The following is a 17,956-nucleotide window of genomic DNA, read 5'->3' as shown; positions in this document are numbered from 1 at the left end:
TTTAACGGGCAATACTTCTCTACAGGGACTAGGCAAGCTGTGTGTATGTGCACATTTACTCATCTGTGTCAGCAATGGGTTAATGCATTAATTAGAAGGCATGTCCACAAACATTTGTACATATAGCATGAATCCATACACATACATTAGGATCTTTGACTAAATGGTTGGATTAAATGCATAACCCTAGACTAAGTTGGTGGGTAACTGGAGCTCTCAACACCCCAAACTTACCGCCTCTGACTTCTTTATAGTAGTAGTAGTAATGGGAACCATGCACTGTGGTGCCCACAATGCAAATGTAGCCATTTTATTTACTATGCAAAATGACCAGTGACTTTATGCATAAGTTTTATATACTGGTAAAACCACAGTAAATCTGAAATTCACCTTTCCTTGGGGGCTATTTGCATGTAGGCCCTCCACTACCCTGCAGGGAAAAAATAACAAATAAATGAATAAATAAATAAACCTTAACCTTCTTAGAAATTCAAACGGTGTATTTATATTAATTTATTGTAATATCTTAATGTAATTTTTCAAATTATTCTCTTCACAGTCAATGTCACAGTGCCCCCTAGTGGCTTGGGGCCCTGTACCGTATGGGAGCGTGTTTGAAAGGCAATCAAATTACAGTGTAATAGCAGAGTGAAATCATGAATGCCCATTTTTAGTCCACTGGTTTATTTGGTTCTCAGTCTGAAAGCATACAGAAGTTGTACACACACACAAATACAAGCACAGCAATATTGTAATCGTGTCTTCTGTTGCTGAATGCTGCTGTACCCCCATCTAAACCAACCTTAACCTCAAACAGCAAAAGGAAATATTTAGGGAAAAAAATATATATATATAAAAGTTTGTATCCATTGTGTCAAAATCATTCATGCTTTCCATCATCCTGGTCACATTTGGTCCCCAAAAAGAGCCAAATACACAGGCCACACGCACACAGAGCAAAGAGAAGGTCACAACAGCAAGTACTTTGCTCTCACAATGGCTCTTTGTGTGTCGGCGGTGCGCCTGCTTCGTCACTAGCTCAGCGCTGAGCGCGCTAACTGCTGCTCGAGCCACGCACTGGAGCACGCGCTCCAACGGGGCCGACCAGCAGCAACTGAGGGCAGAGCCAAAACACAGCCGTCGTCGGCCACTTTAGAGGGGACAGAGTGCCTCCCTCCCCCTGAAAGTTGGCTTAGCTGTGCCGCGGCTTGGCTGGCACACCGGGTCCAAACGGGTCGACCGCTAGGCTGGCCCCTCTCTCTCTGAGTGATGTCTTTGTTCGCTCTGGTGGGACAGGCCGTGGCTGGGGCGGCAGCTTCAAAAGCTCCCGTTGGGCAGCGGGGCTGGGCGCCATCGGCTTCCATTAGAGTCAGGCCACTGGACGGGACTGTGATGTGCTAAAGGCTACGCCAGTGCGCTAGCCAAAGCCCTCTGCTCCTCCAGCTTTTGGAGGAGGGCGGCTTGCTTTCATCTCCGGCCAGAGCTACAGAGACCCACGTCAGCCTCGGGTGGGGAGAGACGCCCCCTGCCCAAACTAAAGGCCCATCACAGAGACATGAGAGATCTAGGAAAGTAGAGACATAGACAGAGAGAGATTTAACCTGAGATAGACATTATATAGGAGTTACCTGAATTTGCATACTATGAATGGCATAAAGTCACCCAACAGCAATGAGAAAGACTAGTGGAGAGCCTGCCAAGACATGAAAGCTGTAACTGGCAACCAAGGTTATTTCACCATGGTGATTGTTGAATTGTTGAAGTTCAAATATTAGTACTGTTGTTTATATTGCATTATTATTATTATTATTATTATTATTATTATTAATTTGCATTATTTGAGCAGTTCTTTTTAAGCAGTTGTCATTTCTGCAAATACATGCAAATACATTTCCAATTTAGGGGAAATGTTGTCCATGGTTTATGAAATACACCGCAAATGTTAATGTCCGTAAACACATTGATTATAAATAGTAAAACCAGAGAATGTAGTGGTCTCACACACACACACACATATATACACACACAAGGCTCACATGCAATAGAACATCAGGAGTGTAATTCTGTCAGTGTTTTGCAATGCAAAGAGAAAAAAGGCATGAACTCCAACTCTGGACCTCAGACTGTAAGTTGTGAGGTGGGGCCTCAATGGATCATATCAATAAACCTTAGGTGCACATGACACTGTTGGTTGCTGGTTCACCGTTTGTCCAGGCACAAGATCTGCCTGTTGTTTTGAAGATGTTCTAAACTAGGTGTCAATTTGGTTCTTGTCAAAGAAGCTCAGATCCTTATGCTTGCAGTTTTCTGTCTTTTAACACATTACCTTCAAGAACTGACTGTTCACTTGCCGGCTAATATGTCACCATAGATGAAGAAAATCAATGTTTTTCACTTCACCTGGCAGTGATGCCAATGTTATGGGTGTAAGTGCTAATGACAGTGGTAATTTTAAGAACATTTTAAATGAGCTTTTCATTTACAGTACAGACTCCTTTAAGCAGACAAATTTAGTTTGGATCAGACATGACATCACACACTGTCACCTTCTGGCTGCAACCTCTCATTACACTCCTTTGACCTTCTTAACTTACTATTGCTTTGTGACCAGCTAACAACCAGGTCTGTCAGTCTCAAAATTAAAGGTAGGACAGTCATGGCATGAATCTGAACTCAGATGTTTGCTCTCTAACCGCGATAGACAGTGGGAAGAGAGTGAGGGACCTAGATTGCATGTTTTGTCACTGTACTGGTGAGACCTCACTCACTAAATAAAATAAATAAAAATCAATCAATCAATAAACAACACACCAGCAAAAAGAAATATCTCTGTATATTTAATGAAAGCTAACAAACCTATTTCATGGGCAGATTTAGCAGATTTAAGCAGTTTGTCTGTACCAAAAAATGTTTTCAAAACCTTAGAGATGAAAATATCACACAACACAACTTTGTTGTTTTACGTCGTTATGTAAAGCGTTTTTATCATAAAAAGGCAGTTTAATGGAAAAGAGCTGCTGGAAAGAGATTTTTATTTTATAGATTTTTTTTGTGTAAATTGGGCAGAAAGTCGAAGGAAACACAGCTAATGACTTGCTAAACTCTTCTTTAATCAAGTTTTGGCCACACAGCAAAAATAAAGGTCTCACATTTATCTTGTAAGGTTTGAGCAGAAATCAATGAGAGATCCAAACTCACCTCCTGAACCACTTGGCCCAAACGCTCCTGACTGCTCATTACTCTCCTGCATAAACAAAAGCAACAAACAAAAAAGGCTATACTTAGCACATTCGCTTCACAAAGGACTAAAATACTAAATGTACGGCAATTAAAACTAATGAACCTGTTACAACATGCACTTTTAGTGTCAACATCAGAGACCAGACTAGAACCCTTTCATTCAGATCAAAACCCATTACTTTCAGCCTGTACAACTGGATCTGTCCAAGTTAAGGACCACTGGCTTTTGCAACGAAAAAAATGGATGTTCTGTTGCTGACTGCTGGAGTTTAAAGAAAATAACTAGTCAGAAAAAGCAGTAGTTACTTCAGTCCTTTTAAGCAGGGTGTTGAACTCTGCTGGCTGTAGAGGACTATTGCCCAGCACAGTTGGAGGATTTCTTACTTACTTACAAATCTTCACCGTTGACTGGCAGGTTTGGTAGACTGCTGTTTTAAACCATTTGAAGAACCATTTTAAGGAGTTCAACTTGCCTTATTGTCCCTATCTTTCAGCCCTCCAGCAGTGTTACATGTCATGTCAAATGGCCTATTTTTATTGAAACCAACATAATTTTTGCACAAAGGTTTTATGGTCAGAGGAAAAAAGAGGAAACCAACCAAACAAAAAAACCCTTATTTGTAGTGTACAAAATTAGCAGTTATATTATATTACAGTAGTTACTGAATATTTTATTGAATATTTACTGCATTTTAGGAGATTAAACTGTTTGGGAAGAGAAAACAGGAAAGATATAAACAAGCTTATATGCCAGCAGACTTTGGTGCTGAATCTTATATGGAGTGTAACACAATGTCACTGTTTCTGTATCTGTTTATCTGTATATATATATATATATATATATATATATATATATATATATATATTTATTTCTAAACCAGAAGCTTTTGAGGCTGAACCAAGTTTAGGGTTTGTGCTTAATTTGTCATTTAAATGCCCTTTAAGTAAATTTGATTATACCAAAACAATGTAAATAGAATTTTTAGAATTTATATGACATCTGCTACTCTGTGCACAGGGCGTTGTTCTATATGGATATATACACTGAAACCATGAGTTACAGATCAGGCAGAATCAAGGAACAAGAGAGCAGGGAATGAACCTGGAGGTCAGATCTGATGTAGAGTGGGTTTAAAACACAAGTAAGTTTAAATGAAAAACTGGAACTACAGTTAAACCAACACAAACAGTGCACACCCTCTTAGTATGTGTAATTGTATCTGTTAATTTGGAATGTCATACATACAGTTCTAGCGTGTGTGTTTACCTGTGTATCCTGCGTGCAACAGTAACTGTGTATTCTGCACTGTGATCAGGCTCGTAAGTGGAGGGCAGGATGGTGTAAACAGCAGGGGGCAGTCTGCACTGCACACTGACCTCCTGAGAGTGAGAGTGAGGAACACAGCTCACCACTGGACACACTGCACTGGAAATTACCATGGAGTCCACTTTGCCGTCAGGGACCTGTGTGCACACACCACAAAGTATGTGTAAATACATTGGTATGCAAGAGACTGTAAAGTCATTCACCCATTCACATCTAGCAACTAAATCAGCAGCTTGGATGTACAATATACATTTAATAGTTTTAAACTGTTATTTGCATGCTTATATTTAAAATCAGCCTTTTCATTTTTTATCTGAATATTTTATTCAGATTCCGCACTGAGACAATGAGTGTTATGAAGTTATGAAGTACTATGTGCAATGCACTGATTTGAAAAGTCACAATTTAAATGAATGTAAATTATGTTGGCATGACATAAACCTGAACATATAATAAAAACTATTTATAATAAAAACATATAATAATAATAATAATAATAATAAAAAAATCTAGAGCCAATTTGGTATGACGTTAGACCTCTGAGATTGCCATGAGCTGCCAGTTAAACATATTTTATGGTGTTTATGACATGTTAACATGATATTTGATTGTCCTGACCTTATAAATATGGAAGCCGATGGCATGGAGGCTGTTCTCCGGGCTGTGCTGCCGTAGGGTGACAATAGTATTAGTGCCTCCAGGGTCATAGGTCACAGTAAAGGGTACACGAGGGTTCTGTTTGTGTGAGGAAAAGTTCCGACCCCCTCCAGCTGTAGAGCCGGCGATCCAGCTGCCACAAAGACTGACAGTCTCCCACTCTCCACCCACACACTCCTGCTGTACGCTCACCTTTACTTCACTGCAGAGAGGTGAAGGGAGGAGAAAGAGAGAGAAAGAAAGTTAAGAATAATAGAAACTGAATTTCAAATGGTACTCTTGTGTGTACAGTATACTCGGAACTGACAGTAGACATTTACAGTTTACGTCACATTGTGAAATGAATGTAGAAACACAATAAATGTATGTAGGAATGTATAAAGCCTCTCTATCTGCTATTAACTCACCTACCATAAACAATAAAAAAATAAATAAACGTAATCATTACATATAATCATGCCAATATAGTGCTACACAGAACTAGAGCAAAAAAGGTGTAGAAGAGCTGCGTACAGTAAAGCAACAGGCAAAGATACTAATGCAGTCTCCCGAATAACTGTATAACTCAGTCTCTCTATTATGTGTTTATTTATGGCCAATCCTTCTATTAGAACTTCAGTGCTGCTAAATGTCCATCTGTTGAGAATGTAAATTTGTGTACTAGAGTTCATCATCATCAAATAAAGAACAAAATCATAGGTTATGATTAAGAGCTAATGTTCTATAAAAAGTATAACATCTGAACAATTGTTTTATAGTATATAATAACAGTATGTCTTCTTGTGAATGTGTGCATGCATGTGTGCACACCTGAGTCTGGTCGGGCAGGTCGAGTGCACTCGAAGCAGGAACTTCCCCTCTGCTCCCTGTAGGAAAGTGCTGGGCACCAGCAGGTAGAACCCAGCAGTTAAATGAGTGTGTACCACAATCTCCCGCTCATATGCGTGTGTGCGTGAGGAAGCACAGGGTGTGGAGTTCAGCGTCCGCATGAGGTTAAAACGCTTTTTTTCCACCTGTAAAAAAAAAACAAAAGAAAAACAAACAGCTGATTTGATTTTGCTTGTAAATTTAATCCTGTCTGAATAGGGCTTTTAAAGGACAGTATCAAAAACATAGTCAAGTGAACTAAATAAAATACAAGAAAATTACAGACTATGGTGACTTTTAAATCAAAATGACAAAATGTTTTACTAAATTCATGCAGGACCCTGTAGATATAAAATAAAAAAAACAACTTAAGCAAAATCAGTCGACAGTCCCATTAAGTTTCTGCACAACTTTCCAAAAAAACAACAAAAATCAAAAACCAAAAACCAACTATTTATTACAAACAATAATAAAAGCTAGGTGTCATTTTCCCCCTCTCACCTTCCATAAGTGCAGTGCTATGGCCTGGTAGTGCGGGTGCTGTTGAGAGCTGCTGCTGCCTCCTAGTGGCTGCTGTGAGCAACTCCTCTGGGCTCTCCATGGTCCACACTGCAGCACCGAAAGCAGCACTTCCCCACCCTCCTCAACTCTTAACCAGAACTTAGGGTTGCTGCTGTAGCTACTGTTGTTACGACAACCACCTGCAGAGTGACCTTTGACCCAGCGGCCCCTTATTTGCTGGGTGTGAGTTAGAAAGGATCCTGTAAGAGCAGGAAACACAGCAACAGTGTCACTTTATTACCCAGTTCTATCCCCACTTTCAGTCATGTACAATTCCCACCTGCTAGTTAGGTACCCTCCCCTCATAGATGCCTATGCTGAGTAACAGGGTAGAGCAAGAGCCATCCTACCCACCTAGAGAGAGCAAGGAAAATTATGCTTTCTTGTCTAGCAATGGATGACTGTGGTACCACAGCTCTCCTCATGATGGCGTGCAAAGCCTAAAAGAGTGTTGAGTTAAGTAATTTTACATATGCTTATGTGGATTCTGACACTGTATACTGTTATACAGTGTATATGCTAAAAATACTATTTATAGTTCATTTTTCCACATATTGGTTTTGGGCCATTGGGTATTACCTGTGTAGATGCTTTGAAGATGGCCAACATCACTCACTGGATAACCTACAGTGAGCTCATCAAATTCCAGCTGGAATTCCTTCTCATCAACCCAGAATTCCCCCTCCTGGGTGCGTCCCAACAGCTCCATAGAACACGATGGATCCAAAGAGCTCCACCCGGCTCTACTAGAGAGAGAAAGCAAGAGGTAAAAGACACAGAAAGGAAGTAAGGCTTTCATCTGTTGTGCACCACACATATGATTTCCCTTTGTAACTGTCTGAATTCTAAGGCTAGAGACAGGTTAAAAGTGAATACATTTTGAAAAATGATTTATTATTAGTATATAAAACCACAAATGGTTCAAATTAACCCCAGTTTAAAATATAAGACGGAATTAAAATATACAAAATGGGCCTTTTAAATAACACCATTATGAGTACAATGTTTTTTATTGAACGATTCACATACAGCAATGCACTAAATCTAATTAACCTGGACTAATTACGCTCCCTTTTAATCAAAGCACATAGATTCAGACTAAAACATGAAAAGAATAGTGTGGCACAATGACAAGAACGTCATTATATGGTCTACCTCACCTAACCTTTTTTAATGAGAACACACTGCAACACAAAAAAACTTTAAATAGAGTATACAGTGCAAATATAAAATGATAGCAGTCAGTACTACGTGTTCATAAGGTAGTACTGATACCTTAAAATTGCTATCAGGTCCTAGTAATGACCTCATTGAAATGGTACCCACCTCTTGGTCCAGGCCCCTCCCCAACACATCCGTCCCCAGGGATTCCATATCCGCAGCAGCTGTACTTCTTGTCCATCACTGGTTTTTACATCTGTCCATTCCATTACGCTCAGAGCATGAAACTGACCCAGCTCAGGTGTAACTGTTGGAAGAGGGAGGAAATAAAACTCCACTGCTACTGAAAACCTTACAGATAAACTTGCAGCACAGTTTCTCTCACACAAACCACCTCCTATCTGCTACAAGTGAAAAATAGTTCCAGCTCCTACAGCATTGCCTGCCTGCCCACTGCATCACTTTGTATGTGATCACTAGTGTATATCGCTACTGATCAATAAAAAAATACATGAATGTCTCCATCTTTTTCCATTCTTAGTAACCCCTGTAGCTGCTCTTTACACTGGTAATAATTCTAGATAAATAGACCAATAGAAATACTCGAAATTCTTGAAATAAACTGTTATTTTACATTGACTTTCATTTAAAGTTTTTTTTAAACACCATTTTTACTTTCTCCGGTGAGGTAACTGGGTGTCTTTGTCTTGTGTTATATATTAATATATTTATTCTCAAATGTATTGCCTAGTACCCTCTTCTGTTTATTAGTGTTTATTTTGAACAGTGCTTTTATTTAGATGTTGTGGTAGATACTAGCTGCATTTGTGTTGTCTTGTAACAGTTAATCTCAGCATGCTAAAACTGAATTTCTGGTGAATCTGTGCATTAAATACTTGCAAACAACTATCACTGAACTATGATACATTTATATGAGATATGGACTTTACCCAATGTTTCTCTGGGAGGTTTAATTGTAACACTGCCTTAAAACTAACCTTAGCATGTGGTTAGCTCTCACTGTAAGGTATCCCAGCCATTCCAGCCACCAAAGTAAAATAACAACTTACAAATGTCTATAAATAATAATAAAAAAGTCTGTCCAAACATGGGCTCTGTCCACAAATCATGTTGCTGTGCGAATAGAAGATGACTAAAACTGTGTTCCACTTGTACATATTTAAATATACCAATATATATATATATATATATATATATATATATATATATATATATATATAATAAAACAATTCATGTAACCTAAAAATATTGAGAAAAATGAGTGAACCAATTATGTTTAGATGGGGTGGGGAAAGAGAACTACAAGTGGTTTTGGGAATATTTGGAAATTAATATGATGTGAGTTCTGTTGGTCTTTATTACTGCTAGGTAAGGCCATCTGACCTTTTGTGTGATTTTGTGGGACAAAGTCCACTGCAATTAGGACAAAGCCTGAGCTCACATTACTGCAGTTTTATGTCTGGATATTCCTAAGGAGTTTTAGAGCCTTAGCTAGGGAACTTGCAGACAGATATATGATACAGGTCTTTTTAGCAGACAGTAAGAAAAGAAATTGCCCGTAAATGGATGCAGACAGATCCTCCTAACTATAGATCTGTGGAAGGATATTATCAATGCGATATATTAGATGGAATTCCTCACATTTACCTTGAGGTTAAACAAAGATAATGACAAAAAATGTAAAAGGATACCTTACCAGTCCTGGTCTCTTTTTTCCCCCTTGTCTATACTTTATGTCTGTTCATTACCTATTTGGTATGTGAATTCATCTATTGTTGGTTTATTTTTTATTGAATACTATTATTGTGCTGTTACAGGAAGATAACTAGTGACCTATGGTCTGCTTATATTATTCTCTGGTCCCTGGTAGCCTGTTGTGCTCTTAAAAAATAAATAAATCAATAAAATAATAAATCAATAAAGTACTAAAGTATAAGTACAAAACGGACAAACAAAAAAAATCATTGTTACATTTTCCCACACGCTGGCTGGGACATTTTACTTGTGTTATATCATGTCATGGGAAAGTGGTTTATTATGATGCATAATGACATTTCAGTTTTATGTATTCTTAATTACTTAATTACTACAGGCATAACACAGAACATAAACTTGACCTACCACCAATACTTAATTTGTACTATGATGTGCACCTTCAAGTTTTTCACTTCATGCATTATGCATGTTCAGTAGGACGTGATGTACATGCTATAAATGCATACCATTGTTAAGGACAGAGTGTGAATTCCACGGCCAAAAAAGTACAAACTGATCAAATAAAATGCAGAAGTGAAATTCCCCCTTTTCCCACGCTATGGTATGTTCAGATCTCTTGTCTGGCTAAACAAACAACCGCCAGCATTGTGCTTACATAAACCAGATTTTTACCACGCAAGGTCTTCCAGGGGGAAGTGAGAGACTACTTCCTTAGGCTGTTCCTTCCAGCACACACAGGTGACAGATCCTGTCAGACCTGTCCAACGAAGGAAATTCTGGCTTGTGTACACCCCATTTACAGCCCTATTCAAAACTAGGATTTAGTAATTTATACAGCAGCTACCTACAAAAACAACAGGACCAACAATGTGTCAGTCATGTTTGTGGCAATTCATGGTTCAGTAGCACAGCGTGTAACTACAACGTATCAGTCAGTGAACCCTGAGCACTGAAATTCACAGGCTCCAGCACCATTTATGCAGTCCGTGTACATTAGTCTTTCTAAGCAGGGTAGGTGTTGTCACTATACCAAAAGAACTCCTGACAGCTTTGAAAGGATTTATGAGAAACCTCAAATAACTTCAAATAATGGGCAAAAAAAATCCACTCACCGGCTATTAAGCTACTGATCGTCGTGAAGCTGTGAATCCATCCCCAATACTGGAGATGAAAAGATTGACTGGCTATGTAATCTGCAATATTTCTCTAAATTATCCGATCCTGAGAGCTGTTATATGGATTATATGATCCACGTTTCGTGAGTTGCTTTAGCTCTGCGCGAGACTCCTAGATCACAGAATTCAATTGCTGGATGGCAATATGGACCTCACTCAGCACTCAGCAGAGGTGCAAAGACCAGAGTTCAACAATATTTTAAATGAGAATGATTAAAAAAAAGTAAAGCACTTTTTATCTTGAGAGATAGGGCAGAGAAAACTACAGAAGCCCTGCATAATCATGCATTACTGAGTTCGCCTGAAAATGTTAACGTGGAATCCAGCCCCGCCCTTGATCACTACAAATGATTGGAGATTGGTCCACCAGTACCCAATACCCTAGTCCCTCTGTCACTCAGTACTTTGTTATTATACTATATGATATCACTACTATGAACACTATCACCAAGAACTTTAAATGTACAGACACACACCATCAGTCACAGAACAGAAGAGCTCTCATTCTGTTGATGTTGTAGTCTTCTCTCTGCACTTTCATAGTAACACAACTGCTGCCTTTTGTCCAAATATGAATAGATAAATGAATGAATTAATGAATTAATACATACATACATAAAGGCCCTCTCATTTCAGTATGTTTGGTATAGGTATACGTATTTTGTACATTTATTTCTGTATATTTACTGCTATCCTGCTCCAGAGTGATCTGAACCCTAACGCTAACCTGAGCCTCAACACAATGCATGACATTGTCCTGACACTTTGTTTTTTTTTAATGACTAACCCAATACACCAAGCACAATAATATTCAATCCACAATAAGTCAGGCTTCTGTTCACCGATTTGATATGTCTGTGCCCTTACTTAAACTTTGTCACACAAGAGCACATGCTGTGGTGCAGTTCTCTGTCCCTCACCTGCAGGGGTGCTGTGTACACAACAGCTGATGTAACTGCGCTTCCTCATCGCTCCTGAAAGTTTAGGGAACAAGCTCTTCCCAGCAGGTGTGTCAGTAGCCCTTTTCAAGCTCCAGCGCTCAGCCATGGCTCCACTCAAGTCCACCATGGCCTCACATACCTGCCCTGCCCACAGGTTCTCATACGAACCATGCAGCCTTTGAGAAAAAACAAACAAATGAACAGGATCATTTCATGTTCTTTCCGGTTATACAGCACAAGAATTTGACAGCTAGTTACCTTCAAGGAAAAGCTTCTCATTTTGTTAAGAAAACAAAAAAACTCAACAAACAAGTTCCATAAGCTCACATATTAACCAACATTTTGTCCTTGCTATCCGTATGTCAGGATAGAGCTAGGCTAGATCTTCCATGTATTGATGCTACAAAACAAAGTAAAAGCCTTTCTACGACTTTTGCATACACTCATCTTGGACATGAGTGCATGTGATGGCAATATTGGGCTTTCAATGATTTCTGGGGCAAAATAAGTGTACAGCATATATACAAATGATACAAAGACTAAGTTGTTAGACCCATAGGTATATTTGTAGGAGGAAAGAACAGACATTCCACCCCAAATATACTACACCAACTGCTAAGCATGGTGGTGGCAGAATCAAGCTCTGGGTCTGTTTTGCTGTCAGTGGAACCAAGTATTGTGTTTTGAAGTATTACTCAGAATTCTTCTGCATAACATCGAAGCTTCAGCTAGACAGTTAAACTTGGTCACAATTGGGTGTTACAACATAAACCCGACCCCCAACACATATGAAAGGTGGTTGTGAAATCAATAAATGCAGGCTAACATTAAGCTTTTGGACATGGCTAGTTCAGGCCAAGAGCAGATCACAAGATGTGTAAAGAAGTCTCCAATGACCCTAAAATGTCCTTACAGGACCTGTAGTAAGCTCTTGCCACAGTCCATGTTAAAGTACAGCATCTACTATCAGAAAGAGACATTTACATGGGAGGTGTGCAAGGAGGAAACCCTTGCTGCCAAAATGAAAAAATCAGAGCAAATGTTTTGCCAGAGAACACAGACCAAGACTAGGTACTTCTGGATTAATGTGCTTTGGACAGAAGAATATTGAGTCCTATTGCCCTGAATATTGACCTGATGTTTTTTTTTTATCATTTGTCAGTTTTCTCCTTGCACACCTCCTACGAGAATAAAATGGACAGACGCTCCAGATTTATCATCAGGGCAACTGAGGAAGACCATGACACCAAATATGGAATAATCTGAAATTGTCTTAATTGTAATCCGACTAATGAGACATCCCTTTATAACTTACTTTGCATATGCTTTTTCCAGCAAGGCCACCCAGAATGCAGTAGGACTGTGGCAGCGGGAGAAGCAGGGTGTGTTGTTGATGCAAGGCAGTCGATCGTCCACCTGAACCTCCACCCAGTGTCCATTCCTCCAGAACCGGAACTGGAATTCACCACGGTAACCGCTTTCCCCCCATACACTTTGTCCTGGTGGCATCACCTGAAACCACAACACAGCTTTTACCAACATCAAACTTTGCCTCGGTCTAGGGCTATACTTTAACTTTAACTGTGCTTATGTGCATACATCTTTTTAAATATATTAAAATATATTGATCTATATTTGATCTTCATTTAAAGATTATTAAGATGGATAGATAAGATGGATATGGATGTAATATAACATATATATTTTATTATTATATCGTTATATTTTATTATATTATATGTAATGTCTTTAAAATCATGTCATGAAACAGCTAATTTTAATTGTTCTGAGATTTTTTATGTCCCTCCCCAGACTCATTTGCATCTGAAGGCCCCACAAAGCTCTTTGGATCTCACCATGGTAAATACACTCACTTTACAAATCAAGAGCAAACCAAGCTAAATGTCTGAGGTTTAAATAAGATTGGTTCATCCGAAATCCACTCTAATGCACTCTAACAGATAACAATCCAAGGTGTGTACCAGCATACACACACAAAGTGACTTGACTGCAGTGTTTTTAATGAGCTAGGTGCTGAATGGTGAGGGAGATGAGTCAGACTGGATTATCGGATATTAAACACTCCAAACGTCTCCACTAAGCTCAATCAATCAGTGCAGAATGTCTCATTACAGACTGCAGACTACAGAACTGCTTGATTTTATCTCAGTATTAATCTGCAGCACATCTTATCTAAACCCTATGACTGTTTAATTTATACAAACACAAAGTCTGAGCTGGATCAACCGACACTTTGGGGTTGGGGGGCACAAAATAACCTAATCGGGGCATCCCTAATTGCTATGGCTCCTGTCAAGGGTGGACTAAATTGGACAGTAAATAAACAGTCAGTTCTCAAAGTTTGTGATGACTAGATGACTGGGTTAGAGCATCTCCAAAACTGGTAGGTCTTGAGAAGTGTTGCTGGTGTTCCAAGGGAGGATAACTGGTGAACCTGTGACAAGGTTATGGATGCCCAAGGCTCCTTAAAGGACAGTATGTGAACGTATGTGAATTTGTTTGTATCCAAAAGAGGAATTTACATTAGATCATCTAATGTTAATGTTCCATTTGGAAAAACACTTCTCCGTCAAGATTAAGCTAGCAAAACAACAAAACTCTCCACGGCAGGAATCTTGGAAAAAGATTTGAAAGTTGTAACAGGTGATATTCTGGGAGAGGCATTTCCATTTGATTACCTATCTCCAATCTTCCACTTAGGGGTAAACATAGTAACACAACTCCAACTCTTCCTGATCCAGCTGGTATCAGCATATTAGATCAGCAAAACCACAGAATCGTATCTCTCCAGGCACCCTGTGTTATGATCTCTATCTGAATGTATAATAGTATGTTTCAGATTTTGAGGAAAAGTGAAAGAACATTTCTTTGTTTTGGGGAAGGGGTGATATAAAGGTCTTAATTTGGAGATTTAATGACTAATTAATGCATCAGAGTCATTAAACAGTCTTTGATGTGAATGGATTCTTTTCAATTATAAGCTCTTTATACTGTTATACTGTTTGCTGTTTTGGCAGGTGGCTTTAACAGGCACACTTGCTCCTTTCTAGATAGATTTAAATATAGCTAGATACACCATATGTCCAAAGGTTTGTAGACACCAGCTCATCCAACATTTCCTCTGAAATCAAGGGTATAAATCGAGAGTATGTCCCCAATTGCTGCTTCTAGTCTGCTGTGAAGGCTATTTCACTAGATGATGGAACATTAAGCATTTGACTGCATTCAGCCACATTAAAGTTACATTACAGTAGCCATGAATTCACCAATTAAAATGGGTGACAAATAGTGTATATTAACTATTAACTAGTTTAAAAAAACATTCTGTGATTTCTATATCCCCACATAGCTGGCACCCATGAGTGAATTAGGGCCAAACCAATTTAACCAGTCAAATACGTATTTGTTACCTTTGCCAGCAGATGGTGGCTCTTCAGCAGCATGGTACATGCACACAGCAGCCAGCAGTCTCCCAGAATGCCTTGCTTTGGGTAGGCGTCAGTAAGGTTATCAGGGAAGAGTTGTGGATGCTTACAGATATGCTGTGTACAAACACAGAAACAACTCTGTACAACAGCAATTTAAATATTCACAGTCACTGAAAATTGTAAATACATCAGTGTACAAACTGCTCAATTCATTTCATACATCCCTGTGTATTAGCTATACCATATAGCTGCACTGAGCAGCTTTACAGATATAGATTGTAGCCCTATTTGTTGCTGGACAATTTACCAGCCCCCTTTACTCCATCCATCAATTAAAAAAGACCATCACTGGACAACCACATATTTGTAGTGGCATAGTAACATGTGTGTTGTACTGTTATGAATGGATTAGGCATTGCAAGACTGTGTATGTTTACTGGACATCAGATGCTACATCAACATTTTATATCTACAGCCATATATATATATATATATATATATATATATATATATATATATATATCTGCTATCTTTCACAAACCACATCTGAATGCAAATATTTTATTTTCTAATAAAAGTGTTTAGATTGAAAATCAGCAACAACACAGCACTGAAAAGAACACTTGAGTTTTTAATAAGGTACCAATACACCATTACGGTATTGTTACAACTAGCCCCTCTATTGGTTAAAATGAACCCCAGTGTAGACTCTTTTGGGGTTTTGCTGGGTTATTTCCAGTGCTGGGCAGTTTTTGTGTTATTGCTGTGTGTGAGTAATTATGCTTTAATTGTACTGCTTATAATGCACTGTATCGGCTTTCCGATGGCTTTCCGCTAGATTTTGGAGTATTGATTGCACTCAGCGACAAGAGCATTAGTGAGGTCAGGATGTTAAATCTCCTGCTCCTCAACTCATCCCAAACGGACTGGATGGAGCACCACCATCATATCAGAAAACACAGATCCATTGCTCCACAGCTAATTGCTGGGGAGCTTTATAACGTTATAGCTCACACCTGACATTAATGCACGATGCCAATAGGTTCATGATACTTTTGGAATCCACATCATACCTGTGGGCGAAGCCAGGTGACCTGGCCAACAAGCCTGGACAGGGGCGTGGTATAGTCGGCGAAGAGGGCGGAGTCAACAGCAGCAAAGTCAGCATCCTCAAACAGTGCATCCTCCTCAGTCTCCATCTCCATGACAACCAGACCTGTCAATCAATGATGGTCAAAAACCCTGGGTTATAAAATGTCTCGCGCTTTTTTAGGGAGCATGACTTTAGATAATAGAAATAAATAATTCTATAAATAATAAAATGACATATCTGAGGCAGTACAGGTTTCATCTAAGCCCACTCACGGTATATTTATCGCGTACTGTGGGTGAAGAACCGTCTAGAAGAGCCCAGTCTCACAGTTTATCACAGCTGCCCAAACCTATAAAAACCCATGTAGAGAAACCTACACTTTTCCATTTGTGCCCTGTCGTGAGATATCAACTTTATCAACCTTAAACATTACTTTAAGAACAAATGCATTCAAAAATAGCCACAAAACACCGAACAGGCTCCGGGATAAGCCTCGTGTTTTGAAATGACTGAGCCCACCTCGGGCAGAGCTAGCTGGGCTGCTAATTCGCTAGCTAACTGCTTGGATGCCGACAGTTTTCATGTGGCAAAGAAACCCTGGCAATACTTCTAACTGGCACGGAATAAAATCTGACTATTCAGTCGCTTTCTAACGCAGAAAACAACGATTATTAAGACAGTACACTGTGCAGCACACAAACGTTACTTTCTGCAGCTGCAGCTGCAGCAGCAGCGTCGCTTCCGGAGAGACGCACTCCGCAGACAGCGCTGTCATTCATCCCCGCTCTGAGCCAGGGTTGCCAGATGCCTTCCTGTAGGACACCCCTAGCACTGACTGAGCAGCACGAGCAGGTCGAGGCAGGTCGAGTCTTATGGTGGCGAGAATTGCTAAAGGTTTGAGTGAACAGTTAAAAGATTTTTAAGTTTAAAATACATTTGTAAGTGTAAATATATTTATATATGTGTGTTTATACGTTTTACGTTTATAAAAGTATAAAAAATAATTACTAAATAAGAAAACTCCAACATTTGCTATGCTCAAATGTACATGTTTTCAAATAAGTAATTTATAATAATACATTGTCCAACCCATCTGACTACAAAAAACAAATTTTTACAAGCACATATCATTTATTGAACTTATGCAATACTTGGAAAACCTGAAAAACACTGAAAACCTGCAGTGCTGGTGCAGGGCAAGACAGATTCAACCAAGTACCAGGAAATCCTAGGAGATAACATCATGCCTTCTTTAAGGAAGCTGAAGCCTGGGAATCATTGGCCCTTCCAACAGGACAGTGATCCCAAGCATCAGAGTCCACCAAGGTAAAGGTAAAGGTGCACGTATTTGTCACTGTACAGCGAAATGGGTCCTCCGCATTTAACCCATCTGTGGTAGTGAACACACACACACGCACACTAGTGAGCTAGGGGCAGTAAGTACACACACACACCCAGAGCGGTGGGCAGCCAACTCCAGCGCCCGGGGAGTAGAGAGGGTAAAGGGCCTTGCTCAAGGGCCCAACAGTGGCAGCTTGCCAAGCCCGGGAATCTAACCCAGGGCTTGGTTTCAGAAGATGTCCTGGAGGAGAGGTCATCACAGTGGCCTGAACTGAACCCTATAAAAAATCTTTGGTGTGATCACGCAAACCCAAGAATTGTAGTGAGCTGGAGGCCACTGTCCATGAGGAATAAGCTAAGATTCATCAAGTACATTGCCAGAAGCTGAAGTATCTGGCTATGCAGCT

At 39.5% G+C, this 17,956-nt stretch overlaps 1 protein-coding gene across 2 annotated transcripts; it reads right to left on the bottom strand.

Moving 5' to 3' along the window:
• Nucleotides 1-684: 684 nt before the first annotated feature.
• Nucleotides 685-16,972, bottom strand: capn10 (calpain 10). Of its 2 annotated transcripts, none has more exons than XM_072669172.1 (13): nt 16,481-16,972; nt 16,189-16,331; nt 15,098-15,229; nt 12,982-13,178; nt 11,646-11,842; nt 7,979-8,120; nt 7,232-7,398; nt 6,593-6,852; nt 6,035-6,237; nt 5,186-5,426; nt 4,508-4,704; nt 3,199-3,244; nt 685-1,564 (listed from the first exon to the last, which is right to left on the bottom strand). In XM_072669172.1, the coding sequence occupies exons 2-13, from the start codon at nt 16,318-16,320 to the stop codon at nt 1,535-1,537; spliced, it is 1,944 nt and encodes a 647-aa protein (XP_072525273.1). In that variant the 5' UTR covers nt 16,321-16,331; nt 16,481-16,972; the 3' UTR covers nt 685-1,534. The 2 variants fall into 2 exon arrangements, with proteins under 2 accessions (XP_072525273.1, XP_072525274.1); XM_072669173.1 differs by having other exon boundaries at nt 7,232-7,395.
• Between the last annotated feature and the right edge of the window lie 984 nt (nt 16,973-17,956).

Source organism: Salminus brasiliensis, chromosome 23 (assembly GCF_030463535.1).
Source record: "Salminus brasiliensis chromosome 23, fSalBra1.hap2, whole genome shotgun sequence".
NCBI lineage: Eukaryota > Metazoa > Chordata > Actinopteri > Characiformes > Bryconidae > Salminus > Salminus brasiliensis.
The sequence above is the reverse complement of the archived record's forward strand: the minus strand, read 5'-3'. Positions and strand labels throughout refer to the sequence as shown.